At 47.5% G+C, this 15660-nt stretch overlaps 1 protein-coding gene across 3 annotated transcripts in view; it reads left to right on the top strand.

The window, feature by feature from the left end:
• The window catches only part of ITGA3 (integrin subunit alpha 3), a 469598-nt gene that overhangs the window by 437464 nt on the left and 16474 nt on the right, over positions 1-15660 (top strand). For all 3 annotated transcript variants that reach the window (XM_069634365.1, XM_069634363.1, XM_069634364.1), the window contains 4 exons: positions 9856-10032; positions 11131-11247; positions 11337-11447; positions 13973-14071. In XM_069634365.1, coding sequence (XP_069490466.1) covers positions 9856-10032; positions 11131-11247; positions 11337-11447; positions 13973-14071 — 504 coding nt within the window. The remainder of the gene's footprint in view (positions 1-9855; positions 10033-11130; positions 11248-11336; positions 11448-13972; positions 14072-15660) is intronic.

The following is a 15660-nucleotide window of genomic DNA, read 5'->3' as shown; positions in this document are numbered from 1 at the left end:
ACTGCCCCTGGGCAGGACAAAGACTGATAAGCAGGGAAATTTCTTCTCTGTGAAAGGGACAGTGAGCTAAAGACTTGGTAGAGTCTCTCCCAGGGGTTATTCACCCAAGAACAGGTCATTGGGCTGTGTTTGTGCTGGTAGAGAGATTCCCAGACCCCCCCCCTGTTTTGAAGCATTGTCTATCTTTGCAGGGCGGCAGAGGCAGCCTAGCCCTTCAGAGCCGAAGCGTCAGCTGGCGCCGCACCAGAGGACTTTAACCCCAGTGGTGGAGGAACCACCTTGTACCGACACTGGTACCGACACTGGTACTGACACAGGCACTAAGGCTACTCATACAGACAAATATGATGACTATTTCCCAGCTGGCGGGAGCCGCTGGGTGCCGATGAGCCCACCAGGACTTCGGCCCACAGACGCTGTGATCTCTCGGGCGTCTGCACTATTCAGTTTGGTGCCGAAGGAGGAGAAGAAAGAGGGGTTTCTCTTTCAATGCTGTGCATCCTCGAGAAAGACCATCATGTTGATCCCTCTGTTGGACGCTGTCTAGGAGGAAGGTTTGGCCGTGATGAAGTCACCAAGTACTGCACCCTCCAAGAGAGACCGACTGGGGAAGTACAGTGTCTCATGCTCTGCCCCCAGGTGCTTGAGCGCAGCCTTCTCTAGACTCTGCAGTGTCTGCCACCACCAGGAAGCGCTTGTTGAATCCTTCGTCCTCATTAATGGTACTTCTGGATCAGGAGGGAAATAAGCTTGATGCTGTGGGCAAGCGCACCATTTACTCTGCGGCTTCCACTGTCAATGCCACTAATGCCGTAGCCATGCTGTCCTGCTACGACAGCGAACTTTGGTATAAACTCGGGCCAATTTTGGATTTCCTGCCGGACGATAAGAAGGCTGATGCCCTGGTCCTGTTCAAGGAGGGCGAGGTGACTTCGGACCATGCCATCACAGTGGTGCTGGACTTTGCAGACTCCAGATACCGCCTGATGGGCAATGGGGTGGCCATCCGACGCCAGGGTTGGCTGAAGGCCACGAACTTCAGGGCAGACATCCAGTCCAAGATAGTGGGCATGCCCTTTGATGGGGACAATGACACTTCAAGCAATTAAAACAGATACGTAGACTACACGCTCATTGGGGACACTACAGAGGAGGAGATTGTCGTCCTTTCAGTCCCCAAGAGGAAAGTCTGTCAGGTCCTCCAAGGGATATACTACTCCCTATCACCAGCCTTACCGCTCCACGACCCAGGAAGCCTACAAAGGCAGCTCGCAGGCTTATGGCAGCAGAGGCCGGCGTAGTCGACGTCAGCAGGCCGGGACGCAGATGCCCAAGCAGGCCTGAACCTGGGCCCCCACATTCACACCCCAGTGGGAGGCCAGCTAGCGAACTTTGCGACCAGTGGAAGACCATCACCATGGACAAATGGGTGCAGTACGTTTTTCATCAAGGTCACACCTTGGAGTTCCAACACAGGTGCCCTCGCATTCCTCCTGTGGCGTGTCAAGAACTGCACATGGCTCAACTGCTGCAGAAGGTTCAGTCCATGTTAAGAAAAGGGGCGATGGAGCTGGTCCCTCAGCGCCTCTGGGGCTCTGTCTACTGCAGATGTTTTCTTATATGGAAAATGTCAGGAGGGAGAAGGCCAATACTAGACTTGAGGCACTTCAAAAAGTACTTGAATTCCTAGAAGTTCAGGATGGTCCTGTTGCAGCACGTGCTCTGCAAGCTGGAGGAAGGGGACTTCCTTGTGACGTTGGACCTGGAGGACCCCAACTTTTACGTGCTCATTCACCGAAAACATCAGAAGTTCCTACAGGTTGTGGTCCAGGGGCAATATTAGTTCAAGGACTTGCCCTTCGACCTGAAATCAGTGCCAAGGGTGTTCACGAAGTGCTTGGCTCCAATGGCGGCGCATCCACACCTCAAGAGCGTTCATGTCTACCTTTATCTGGACGACTAGCTCATCGGCTCGCTCGCGCCGGCGAACCATCACACAGCGGAAACCATACGCCTTCTGACGGAGCTCAGATTCTCCATCAATAATCCAAAGTCCTGCGTAGAGCCATCGGAGAACGTTCTGTTTCTGGGTGCCCGTCTCAACACGGTTGCATGCCTGGCTACCCCTCGTACGAAAGGGTGATGGCCATCCTGGGGAAGGTGCAGCGCCTGTCGACGATGCAATCCATAACAGTAAAAGCCATCGAGTCTCTCTTGGGTATGATGTCCTCCTGCATCCACCTCGTTCCCCTATCGCAGGCTCCAGATGAGGCCCCTTCATGAGTTTCTGGACGTCACAGGCGCTTGGATGGACAAGATCACACTCACCCACGAGTTCCAGCAAGCTCTGATGGTAGGGAGTGCGGCCACATCTCACAAAAGGAGCTCCCTTTCAAACACCGCTGTACCAGGTCACGGTCACCACGGATGCCTCCCTGGAAGGGTGGGAGGGCACACTGGACAGTCCCACGCCAGAGGCCGCTGGCTCCCGGAGGAAAAGGACCTCGGCATCAACATTCTGGAGCTCCAGGCAGTCTTCTGGGCCCTCAAATCATTCCAACCTCAGGTGCGGGGGAAGGTGGTGAGGATCTTCACGGACAATACCACCACCATGTTCTAAATGCGGGAACAGTGCGGGGTGCACTCTCTCGTGCTCATACTGGAAGGTCCCTGTGACACTGGGCCCTTCTTCAGGCCATGTTCATCATCCCTGTTCACATGGCAGGCACCAAGAACACCATCTCAGACTCGCTCAGCAGGCAGCTGCGATCCTGTGATGAGTGGGAACTTCATCAGGTTCAAGTATGCCTTCTCTTCTGCAAGTGGGGTCAACCTCAGATCGGCCTCTTCTCGATGGCAGCCAACTCAAAGTGCCAGAGATTCGCCAACAGGTTTCCTCAGCCAAGGAGCGTGGGGGATGCCTTCTTGTTCCTGTGAGGCGAACTCTCCCTGTATGCCTTTCCTCCAATTCCGCTCCTCCTACGTGTGATCAACACACTCGGGCGTTGCCGTTGCAGGGTGATATTCATTGGTCAGACATGGCCTCGGCAGATCTGGTACCCGGACCTGCTTGGTCTGTCAGTGGCACCATCCACCTGGCTGTCTCCACTTCCCAAACTGCTCTCCAGAGCAGAGTGAATGATATTGCACCACAACCTCACAGCCTGGCTCCTGCAGCCCTAGAGTTTGGACATTATTCCCTTCCGCTTGAATGCAAAAAGATCCTGGCAACCGCAAGAGTTTCATCTACGCTGCCTTGTTATGGGCACAAGTGGAAACACTTCACGGTGTGGTGCAGTACTCTGAAGATTATGCCTCTGCAGATCACAGTTCCACAGCTCTTTCTGTACCTGCTTTCTCTGGCCAAGGCTGATCTGGATCACGCCTCTATCAGGGTGCACCTGGCTGCCATAACTCATTACACCAGGGCGCCTGGTAAGCCCCCCCCTGTTGTCGCACAGGCTCATCAAGGAGTTCCTCAAGGGCCCCTTCAGGACTTTTCCGCCAGTGAGGTCTCCTGCTCCAGCTTGGGAGCTCAACGTGATTTTGACTAAACCCATGGGGGTCCCCATTGAACCGATGCATCAAGCCCTTTTTGAAGTTTCTCTCGTGGGAGATGGTTTTCCTAGTGGCCATCAGCTTATCCAGGCGGGTTGGGGAGATGTAGGCCCTTTCTTGAAAGCAGCTGTACTTGTCTTTCCATGAAACGAGGGTGGTGCTGCGGACACACGTTACCTTTATGCAGAAGGTTCCTTCGGAATTCCCCCTCAACACGCCTTTTGGTTCTGCCAGTCTTCTTCCTGAGCCCTTCTACGCCGGCAGAAAGGATGCTGCATTTGCTCGACATTGCTTCTGCCTTTAAGTTTTATGTGGCACACACAAAGGATTCTCGGAAGACATCTCAACTCTCTGTGAACTTTGGCCCAGTGGGGCATGGGAAGGCCCTGTTAAGGCTTCTATTTCCAGGTAGCTCTCCGACTACAACATGCGCTGCAATTGTCTGGCCAACAGACCTCTTCCAGGGAGGCCAAGGGCCCATTCCACCAGAGCCATCGAAGCAACAACTGCGTTTCTCCATGGTGTTCCCCTGCTCGGCATCTGCAGGGCTGCTACACGGCAGTCCACCCACACCTTCACAAGGTTCTACTGCATCGACAGGAATTCCAGGGAGGAGTCCCGGATCGGCCAAGCAGTGCTGGGCAACCTGTTTGCTTGAGGTGAGGCTATTCTAGGGGTAAGTCATTGCTCCGGTTGAGCCTTGCCACCTCCTGTGGTTGTGTAAATGTACTTATGTGTAATCGTATTCATGAGCATGTGAATCCATGCCAGACCCTGTGTAGGAGAAGGAACAAGTTACTTACATGTAACTCCTGTTCTCGAGCATGGATTCTCATGGGAACCCTTCCTCCTTTCCCTCTATGGCTCTTCTTAGTTTATACTGCCACTTTACGTGCTCTAAGAAGATGGCCTCCATGGGTGGAGCTTAGGGAGGCAAGCCATTTGATGGAGGCAGTATGACCCAAAAGACAGTGATTGGTTATAGAGCAGTTTTCAGGCTAAAGCAAAGCTGCTTTTCTTTTTTTACTGAGGATTCCCAGCCTGATAACTGGGAATATTCATGAACATGTGAATACATTCCGGACCAATGCGGGAGAACAACAGTTACAAATAAGTAACTCGTTCCATACTATGGTTACAACAATGTGGCAGAAACGGCGGTTACACAAACATCAGCAGGGTTAGCTCAAAAGAGACGTTCCCGGTTACGGGATTTGGTATTCAAGGGCAAAACCCAGGCCCAAAAAATTGATATGGAAGGCAGTGTATGAGAACCTCATGAAACTAAAACAGGAGATCAAAAAGCTGTGGCAATCGGGAACCAGCATCACACCCTTTTCATATGAGCGGAATGTCAACACACATATGACAAAAGACCTCATCTTCACCATAAACTGACTATTCGGTATTGCATACCTAAAACGGGGGACATTGGAAAACACGCCAATTGTTTGTGCCGTAGTAGGGCCATCGGAGGTTTGGACAGGCTATTACTAAGGGGCCCCCTATCTAGAGTTATCACACAAGACCGAAAGCCTGGAGTCCTTTTTACAAGGGCATCTGGTGTGCCTGTTGCATATCGCTTGCACGCGCCATCATAAAATATATGCAAAGCGCCTACATGGAGCTAGACTCGCACTTCCACAGCAATATTGCATAGATAGACTACAGCGGAACCCTTGGCGGGGTTAGTGGTGTAAGAACGTATTTCAAACTGCGACAAGCGCACAAGATGATGCTGGTCGGAATTATACGCATTGCCTGCGACTTTAAACCGATCATGCTGCAAAAAAGAAATCTTGCTTATTTGTAAGAATATTTTTGCTTTGTTTTTAGATTCACATGTGACCCTCTCTTGGTTTACACGGGTAGTGTGGGTGCCCGCATATATCGTATACTAGGGATAGTAGGACTGGACAACCCAGTTGATGATTATCCTTTAATTTGGAAGTAAACAACTTGTAATATTCCGGCCCATCCACTAGATGGCAGGCTATGTGTATTAACTATATGTATGCATGTGCTTCTAAACAGATATTAGCACCAGATACACTATCACTGGTTAATTAACGCTTTTCTTGCATGTTGTATGTTTATATGTAAATTTGTTCACAATATATTTACGAGTTACATGTGCAGTGTCATTATTGTTCATTAGTTGTGCAGTGAAAATAATTTCATAGGGTGTATATTGAAAGGGAACTATGCACAAAATAAACCTAAACATAGTATCAAAATCAAGTTTGGAGATTGTGTCTTCTTAAAAGACCAAGGTCGGTGGACTATGAGTCATACTGACATCTACAACGTGCGTATATTTGGTAAACAAGTTGGAATATTCCAGACCAACCACTAGAGGCCAGTCTATGCAAGACATGCGAATGTAAAACCCAGACACGCTGCTGCACAAATAATGTTTCAGTTAAATGGCGTTTGCAACGTTCGCTGGTTGTTTGCATCGAGCGTACCTACCTACAAAAAAGTCTTAACTTTGGGAAGTGAATTTTAATGTTTTTTTAAAAACTCAGTCTACTTTATGTTGTCCATCACACTACAAATGAAACCTTAACACACGCACAATACCCCTACTTCACAAGAATCACCGTAGCCAGAAGTGAAGTAGTGATTTATAGTTGAGGCTTCAATATTTAGTGTGATGAGCTATTTAATGTAGACTGAGCATTTGTGGTATAACTACTGGCATTTCCAAGACTTTACATTTTATAAGTAACCTTCACTCATTGTTTAAAAAAAATGTTTACTGGATATTTCCGTCCTAGTTTAATATTCTGCGCATGCCCACAGTTTGTTTTGTCCCGGGCCACACCTCTTCAAAGCTGTCTGCCTTCCATACCCTTAAGTGTTGGTACTTCATATGTGTATATGTCCATACCCCTGTACCCCCATGTGACCGTGTTTCCATGTGTTATGTGCATGTCTGAAATACTCAATTTGGTAGCTGTGTGTCTAAGTGTGTGTTTACGCCCGCACTATCCATATGCATGAGCGCTTGGGGACCAACTCCGTTGGTGACGGTGTGGGATACAAATACATTTAACATACATGCGCATGTCTGAACAAACCCAGTTGTCGTTCACAGGTGCGTGTGTTTTGACAGTGACAACAAAAGAAAAAAGGAAAATGGAGGAGGCACCCCGATAACCCGGTCGGTGTCCTCTTCCTTCCTCCCCCCTGGACAAGGGGGAGGTACCGGCCAAAGCACGGCAGAAAACAAAAAAGCCCACGAAGGGCAACAAAGAAGGGGCGGGGTTACCCCCTTATAACGGGTGGGCTCCTTGCTGCAGGTAGCTGCAGAAGGATGCCCGCCTGCACCACGGAGAGGATTTTGTTTTTCCACCCACCCTACAAGCAGGGCAAGGCACGGGCAAGCCTGGTCGTCGACTTTGCAGGACGGCGAGGCGGTGTGGCGGTGTTTGGGCGATCAAGCTCAAGAGACAGACTCCGGATGAGCCAGGAGAAAGCCGGAAGTGTCTTCCCTCTTCTCAGACCAGCGCCTCTTGGGAGCCTAAACGGCAGGGGCGTCTGGGGGTAACAAGGGCTCAGCTTCCCCCAAGGAGACGGCGGTCTCCCCGCCCAGTAACACCTGCATGGGCAGGCGAGGCTCAGGCGCAAAGGGTTGGGAGAGTTGGGCCTACACTGGACGTTTGGAAGGAAAGGGGGAAGCAGGTTGTTGAACACGGAGCAGTTGCCGCATTTTCAGAGTTATTTCCACTAATATGTGCAGTGTGGTTTTTATGATGATGTGGAAAAGAAATCTGGCCTTTTTATGCCAAAAAACAATACAAGACTCATTCTACACATTTCTGGCGGGAAAAGAGGAATGAGCAATTACTATATGATGGGTCCAAATGGACGGATGCACAGGTTTTGCGCATGCGGTCGCCATGTCTGTGTACTAGCTGAAGTTTTCTGATTTGGTGCTGGTAAGCCAGAGTGTGCCCTTGCACATGCGTGATTACTATGCATGCATGTTTCTGTTTATTCATCTCTCCTGTACAAACCCGGATTTTAGAAACATTGTGAAAAGTGAAAATCTTCAGTTTGTCTTATCCAATTTTTGACAGGTTTGTGTCGTGCAACAGTTTGACGCAAGGGTACGCTCGTGCCAAACATCTCAGTGGTGAACTGCAACGCATTAGTCCCCAAAATATTTTTTGGGGTCTTACTAAAAACACAATGTACCCCCCTATTTTTATCCACCGCCATTTTCTTCCTTAAGACAATCACCATAGTTTCACCATAAGTAGCATGTTCATTTGGATGTGGCCAAATGCATTCTTGTATGGACAAGTTCAAAGGCAGAGGGACATGTTTTTACAGGTTCCTATGTAAAGTGTCCAGTAACAGTCACTACCCTGGTTCACGTATGTTTGTATATTTATTATGTGTGCGTTATTGGGGAAGATGAAGAGCTCTCCTTGACGTCGGTGTTCTGGAGCCATTCCTTAGACATGCGCAAGGGGCATAGGAGTTCCAGAAACATCTTTAATCTGTGTCCCTCTCCAATTTGGGAGACAAGCTTTCTCAAAGTGCTGCCATAATGCGATCCGCACCATTTAATACAGTTCTAAACTGCATTCAATTATGCATTTTGTTCAATGCATAATTTAAGCAATGAGAACAAATAGTTAAAGAACCTCTGCAGTGGTGCTCCTTTCATTGCATGAGAAGTACACTTTAATCTCTTTGTATGAATATTGTGCTCTATTGGTGGAAGGTTGAAAGAGCCTTAAGCTTGAAGCGCCGGTATTTTCTTTTTTTCTTTTTTGATCTTGTGTGAGCTGCCATTGTACCTGCTTGTGAAATCCTAGTGCAAGGTTTGGGCCCCTTTTGGTAATGGTGCAGCAGGGATAATAACGGGTATTTGTAGCGTGGGTGTGTGTGTGTGTGTGTGGCTCCAACGCTCTTAGATGTAGGCGGGCACAACAGTATACTTTTTATCACACTTTGTTAAACCAGCATCCTAGCGGTCTCCGGCAACCCCGCTCATCTGAGCTCTGGATCCCCTTTGTGCACCTCTGTGGGAAACTGATGTGGGATGAAAGTGCAAAGGTTAGGATCTGATTCCCCTAACCCCTCCCCCCAGGAAGAAAAACCAGGTTACAAGAACTATAAACCCACACATGGAAAGCAAAGGCAGATGATTAAATTCTGTTTTACGGGTTCTTTAGTTGGTATTTAGCTATTTAATTTCTTCCTGTAACCCAGCAATTTTTCAAGATTTAGCTATGAACGGGGAATCACAAGACACTATGTACACTATCACTAAGCAACTGCGTAACTAAAAAAAAGATTACAAATACTAAAGCTTCCCGGCTGAGCTGGGTGTTCCCAAACAGCCCTTTAAGATGAGTAGCGGTACCCTGGAGATGGATGGGGATGCAGATTTTATTCATACATCAATAATCAAGACGTCACAAATACCCTGGCAGGAAAGTATGTGAGAGGTCAAAAGAGGAAAGAGTGGAGAAATTGAACAGATGAGAACTATGTGCTTAAGAGCAATAAAAGGGAAGATTCATACCAATGAAGTCAAGTCGAATTGAGATAAAGTATAATGGGCAAAGGAACTGGAAGAGAAGATTCATTCCCCTGGTGCTAAGTGGAATGGGGTTAGTGTTGAGTGCTGAAAATGAACCTTGTGAAGGAAAATAAGTATTTTCTCTCAAACTGTGGAATTGTAAGAAGTGAATAACTACAAGAGAGAAGTGTCCCTCTCCGCCTCTGAACTCTGATGTCAAACATTGTGGAAAGGGCAATAAGCAGTGGAGGAACCATCCCCCCCCCCGTTCCCTAACCCCTCCATGTGTGTGGAACATTATTGACCTTCATCCAGAGGTGCTGGATAAACTTCTGAATGACCAGAGCAATCATAGGGGAAGGGAGGACCCCATTCTCTGTCAAAACATCTATGTATTTTATTCTGCACATTGAAAATGGATGTTGAGAACCTTTGAAACAAGCTGCAAGTATATAGATTACCAGATTACCAGAACATCCCTATACACATTATATTTTAGAGTGCAAGGATGAGATTAGGATTTTTGGACACACGACGGTGGGTGCTTTTGTTTAACATCCTGACACAGACGTTCCTTCGTTTTGTTGAGGTAGAGAAACCCTGCGTAGATTTCGTGCTGGATAGGATTTCCCCTAACCCTTGTTATTATTTTCTTATCAATAAAATGTCAAAATTGTATCCAAACTGACTACTGTGTCTGAGTCTGACTCTGGATCCTTTAGAGGAGACAGTAATATGCTTGTATGTCTCCATAGGTAAAGACTGTTGGCGACTTCCTGGAGGAAGGCACTGCTCTTGTTGCTGCTTTTGAATGGCCTTTTGAGATCGCGAATGGCAAGTGGCTGTTGTACCTGACGGAGGTCCTCGTGAACGGGTCAGTGATTGAGCACTGTACACCCCCAGGGGACGTGGTGAACCCTCTCAATTTAACAGTAAGTTGAACTCATTGCAGATGAATGTTGAATTTGCAACCGTAGGTGTTTCTTTACTCCTCTAAGCAGAGGCCTACTCGGCAGTAGGGACATGGGCAGAGCATGATAGGTTATTGACTCTGCTGCTGCTGCCTGACGCGCAGTTTGGCGGCATCAGCCTTCTGATGACATGACGGCATAGAGGGAGCTCCTTCTAGCTGATGCAACCTCACTCAACACCCGTGACGATCTGGTGTGCACTGCCCAATCTTCTCTTAATTCTACGAATTGCTCATGCTCTGGTCTTAGTTATGGGTTACTTCTTGGTTTAATACAAATGCAGAGCTAGTTAAAGTAGTTGAGACTCTTTGGAAAAGAGGAAAATATGGGCCCAGCATCGTGGTATGTTTCACCTTAGCATCACTGCAGGCCTTTCCCTATCCAAACGAATAGAGATTGGAACACCACTTACCCCATGAGGTAGCTGTAATAATAATAATATTGTTGTCATCAAGTCTTATATAGAGCTACAGATTACCCCCATTTCTAAGAGCGGTGATGAATGGCTTTGCCCGCAAGGAATATAGGCAAACTAGTTCATGATGAGCATATGACTCAATCTCACTGGGCCACCATGTTTGAGCCCCTGGCCTTCATTTCATACAGCAATGCATTGGAGTTGAACAATTGCTTTACTATCCGGCAAGTACCGATAGCCAATGGTTTGTGGAAAGAAAGTACAGTACTATTAAAATGGTGTTGCATTGCCATTTACCCTACCCTTTTGCAGCTTTATACTTGCACTTAAGTCAGTGGATGGTGTTGGAATACAGTGAGCAAATGGGTGCAGATGGGGTGAGGAACAAAGGGGGTAGACGTAGCCAAAAACCAAAGTAAACCATTGGAGGCACAGTGAGCTGATGGGTTCCAGCGTTTGCTCACCATGGAAAGCTCCGATCTGAAGCTCAAGGGGGACGCCAAGTCCCTTTTATGCCCCTTGACCTTTGTGATTATGCCATTGGCTCATCCACCTCTTGCTTCACAGCCTAATGCATTCCTGTTTGATTGGGGTCCTGTGTACATCATAGTGTAACAGTGTCTTTTTCATTTACTTTGCAGGTTTTGGGACAGAGTCCAACTCGGGGAAAACGAGAGCTAGAGCACGAAGAGGAGACGGGGTTCATCGATGTGCCACTGGCTCCCTCCAGCAAGGCAGCCAAGGCAGAGTATCTACTGGTGAGTGACATGTCTGAGAGGTCTTTGTATCCTCCTTTTGTTTGGTGTGATCCCATTAGCTAACCATAGCACCTGTCTGTGCCTCCCAGAGCTGCAATATAGGGACCGCCAACTGCATCCGGTTTGAGTGTCCGCTGCGTATGACGAATGCTGCGACCATCACCGTCCGTGGGCGGGTTTGGAACAGCACCTTCTTGGAGGTAAACCCTGAGTCATATTGAATTGGCATAGGATTCTGTGTGGCCACATCTCAACTACTAAAGGCACACATCGGCAATACAAACCATGCAGACACCAAACACACATTTTTGGGTTAATAACTGTGAACACAACAAAACCGCTGAACATCCATTGTACAGGCATCATAACCTAGACGGCCTAATCGCAAACCAGTGAAACACACAGCCACAACTCAATGCAAGCCAATGTGCAGAGCACACAACCCTAGCACAATGGCACAGCAAATGGGCTGAGCACACATCACCAATACAAATCCCACACTACCATGGGCGAATCAAATGCCACATTGTTGGCACACAAAGACATTACAGAGGCAGCAAAACCAAAACCCAACCCAATACAAATGTTTAGAACAACAGAAACAACACAACCTGATGGCCAGTGCAGATAGCACAACATAGTCCAAACAGTGATAACATAGCCACAGCACAGTCTAATGGCTAGTAGGGGGAACTCCTGACCACAAAAGAGCCCATTACAGAGACTGTGTAGCCATAATTTAGCCAAATGACAAACACATTGGCCATACAACAAAAACATAACTGTACAGACAATAAAGAGAGTACAGTCCACAACCCAACAAATGCCAAATGTCTGGAGCACAAAACCATCATGTAAATCTGAAGCTAATAATACACCAAGTACACAACTGCAAAGCACCACATAGATAACACAGGGATCGAAAACAAAACAATGATGTTTCTAATACAGGGTCCACCTAACCAAAACACAGCCCAAATGCAGAGGACACCTATGCCACATTCATAGCTACTTCAGGGGTAAATAACCCCAGCATGACCAAGTAGATAACAGAGCACACAACCAAAATACAACATGTTATCTTGTAGGGGTTTAACAGTCTCCTCACAATACCTAATAGCATTCCTAAATTCAGAACCATATTAAGACTGCTTAGCTGCTATACTGTTCAATAACCAATATAAGAAACAAACAAGCACAGGAAACCCACAAAAGCATTACAAGGGATGTTAATATGCAATAGCATATACAATAAGCAAAACAACAACACTACCCACAAGACCACATAATCTATGATGGCGTAGTCCTACAGCTAAATGTAAGGCTGTGTTAGTTTCAACACGTCTTTATTATTCGCAGAGAGCAAGTTAGTTGAATACCTACAGGGATCAGCAAACCTATATGATCAGTTAGTTGTCCTGTAAGAACAGTACATAGGAAGACAAATGTTCAGTGCGAAATGGAAGGGGCAATGTGACGCCCCTAGAATTCAGCTCTTATACATCTATGTCCCACCCTCAGGGGAAATTTCCCTCTGGGTTGCCCCACCCCTCAACGTTAGTCAAGAGATAAGCTGGGTAAATTCCTACAGGAGCTATTGCGTATCCACTTTAACAGGGACATTACTATCATCTAATGATGTTGGGATAGCGTGGTAACTAAATAAGGTCACAGGTCTTATCTGAGAGTACTCATCGGAGGGTCTCCACCTCCTGGCCGTCCCCCAAGTCGATCACAGTGGCAGGATGTTTACAGCACCCCAACATGCCTTTGGGTGCACCTGGCCCAGAGATTTTATCCCTCCAGCCATGTGGAATCCATGTCCCTGCGTGGCAAAAGTGTAGAAACTTCATATCTCCTACTGAGACCACTTGTTTGGAGATATCACCATTCCACTTCGATGCTTCCTTAGGGCATACACAATACGATAACCGCTCCCCTGATTGGCCTCCCTGGCTGGCTGGGTGCCACTACAGGTTCTCACAAGGTTCTTTCTCGCAGGCTTTGAGTACATCCCCCACATACATGTCTTAAACATACAGTCACTCTTCTGTTCAAATTCCTCTGGCTCCTGTAGCACCAGGTATGCTATTGGCAATGTCTCCCTCATGTACCAGCTTCAGGAGTCATATCACAAAGCACTTTGCTTCCAGCGGACCCATCGGCCTCCGGATTCCACATCTTTATTTCCCCACAAAGTGTTATGTCACAGTCCTTCTAACCCTTTCAATCATAAACTAATGGTCCCGAACAATCTAGAGCTCATGATGAGGCATGGCAATTCTAAAGCAATCTAACAGGTAATTTAAGAACCCACATGAATATACAGCGAAGGCTCGGAGAAACAGCTCTGAGATTAATCTTGCATCGCATCAACCGTAACACAATCTTGCAGCTTACAATGCAATCCAATATCCACAAAAAACAGGGATCATGCAAGCTTAACATAATACTGATGTTAATGCAAGGAACATCTAACCTCGCAGGTGATTTTAAATCCTATATTCCTTGGGCAACTTGCAGCAAATGCTGAACTCTACATCATGCGTGCAAACCTGCAACCTGCCCGCAACCCTAGCATGAACCCAAAGAATTCCACCTCTGCTGCAACTCGGCAGTCGATGGAGAAAGCACAGCTCACCTGAACTTCACAGGTGATACCAGAAACACATAAAGCCACAGCACAAAGGAAAATTGCATTTATTTTTCATCTCTCCCCACACAGGAGTATAACCACTTGGACCGTGTGAAGGTAGAGGGGGCAGCGATGCTGTACTTGAAATCAAACATCACCACCATCCGCATGCAAAACTACACGAGGACGGTGAGTCAAGCTCTTTTTTTGACAAGTCTGCATGAAGTATTGTAAATGACAGTTCCATTCTCAACACCCACCCCCCCTCAAGCCCTCCACGGACCACCCTCACTGGCTTTGGTTAGAATGGTTCTTTATTTTGAGACTTGTATTGTGTGTTCTCTGTGCCCGATAATGTATCCCTGGCCTCAGCAGGTCCTCCTTCCATTAGGCCTCACACCTACAACACCCAATTCTGTTTCACCTCTTCTTTGAATTGGCCCACTTGTTTCACTTCCCTCCCAAGTAGTGCCACGAGGAAGATGACTCTTTATTTTTTACCTTGCTCTCTACTGTTCAGGTCCTCGACTTTGTGGCCTTGGGGCTACCACCAACATGAGGATGATATCCTCAGATGCAAAGGTCACACTCTCTTTGGGGTATTTGACCCTTCTCTGGTGGTCTGTGGTTTTGGTGCTATCACTAGGAAGATTTCCACTAATCCAAAGTTCACTCATACTTTCAAGTTAGGGGATTTATGCCTGCCCCTGTTTCCCCATGTGTTGTTAATCGGTGGATAAGACCCTTTCGTGCCCCACTGGTCAGCCCGCTCATTCCTTCTGTGATCTACGCTTGGCTCCTGCCTCTCCTGGGTTACTTACCTTGTATTGGTCTTCGGTGGCTTCCGACAGCTTCTGGTTTTCTGCGGCCTTTGGCTCTCTCCAGTATCGGCACCCGTTACAGACTGCGCGATCCACCTCCTCTTGGAGGCCCTGCTACTGCTTTGCCAGCTTCTCGCAGGGTTTTGCGTCGGACCTGCTAGAGGAACGTCTTCTCTAACAGCGTCCTGGTCTACAGCCCTTTGAATCTCCCACGCCAAACTTTTTCCACAAAGGCAGTTACTCCGAGGACGGCTTGACATGTTGTCAAGTCCCTCTTCGGTTTTTAAGTCTATATAGGCATGTTTCTTTCTAGAAGGCTAAAATGCTTCCCTGAGTTCATAGGAGTGTTCTTCCTGCATCTGTGCATCTCCTTCCTGTGAGTACTTGCCTCCCACGTATTCGTCTTCGTCTCAGTTCTGGAGTCAGTCAATGGTATAATGTTATAGTAGCAAATGGAAGGATAACAAGTGGAGGTTGGTTATAAGGTGGTAATCGTTTGGGAAGGTGAGGTTGGGGATGTTGTGCAGGGGGTGCAGTGCCTCCACATAAGATCCTCCCACATTATACCCCCCCAGGGGTACTATCTGGTAGCGGTCTCACCTCCCTGGCCTCCTCGAAAGGGGCTCCCCCTCGCATTCCCCTCTCCTTTCGGAATTCGTTCTTGTGGATAATTTGTAATACTCTCATATCCTTTTCTACAAACTGAAATGTCGTTTTGCTCTCCGTACCAAAGTCTTTCTTATGTGGGTTGTGCTTTCTGCCAATGGGCCCCCTTTCTTGGGTTCACTTGCTTTGTGTCTTTTTTCTTTTAAGGGCTTCACTAGCTTTCACTTAATAGAATTCTCTTTCTCTCCCTATAGTACTCTTTCTCTCGTCTCTGTTCCACTCTTAGCTCCTAAGTGTATGGGGTGTTTTCTCCTTTCCCCAGGGTGTTTGAATCCCAGTTTTAATAATCTC

Source organism: Ambystoma mexicanum, chromosome 13 (assembly GCF_040938575.1).
Source record: "Ambystoma mexicanum isolate Mex_15411 chromosome 13, UKY_AmexF1_1, whole genome shotgun sequence".
Lineage (NCBI taxonomy): Eukaryota > Metazoa > Chordata > Amphibia > Caudata > Ambystomatidae > Ambystoma > Ambystoma mexicanum.
Note: the sequence above shows the minus strand (reverse complement) of the source record. Positions and strands in the feature narration are given on the sequence as shown.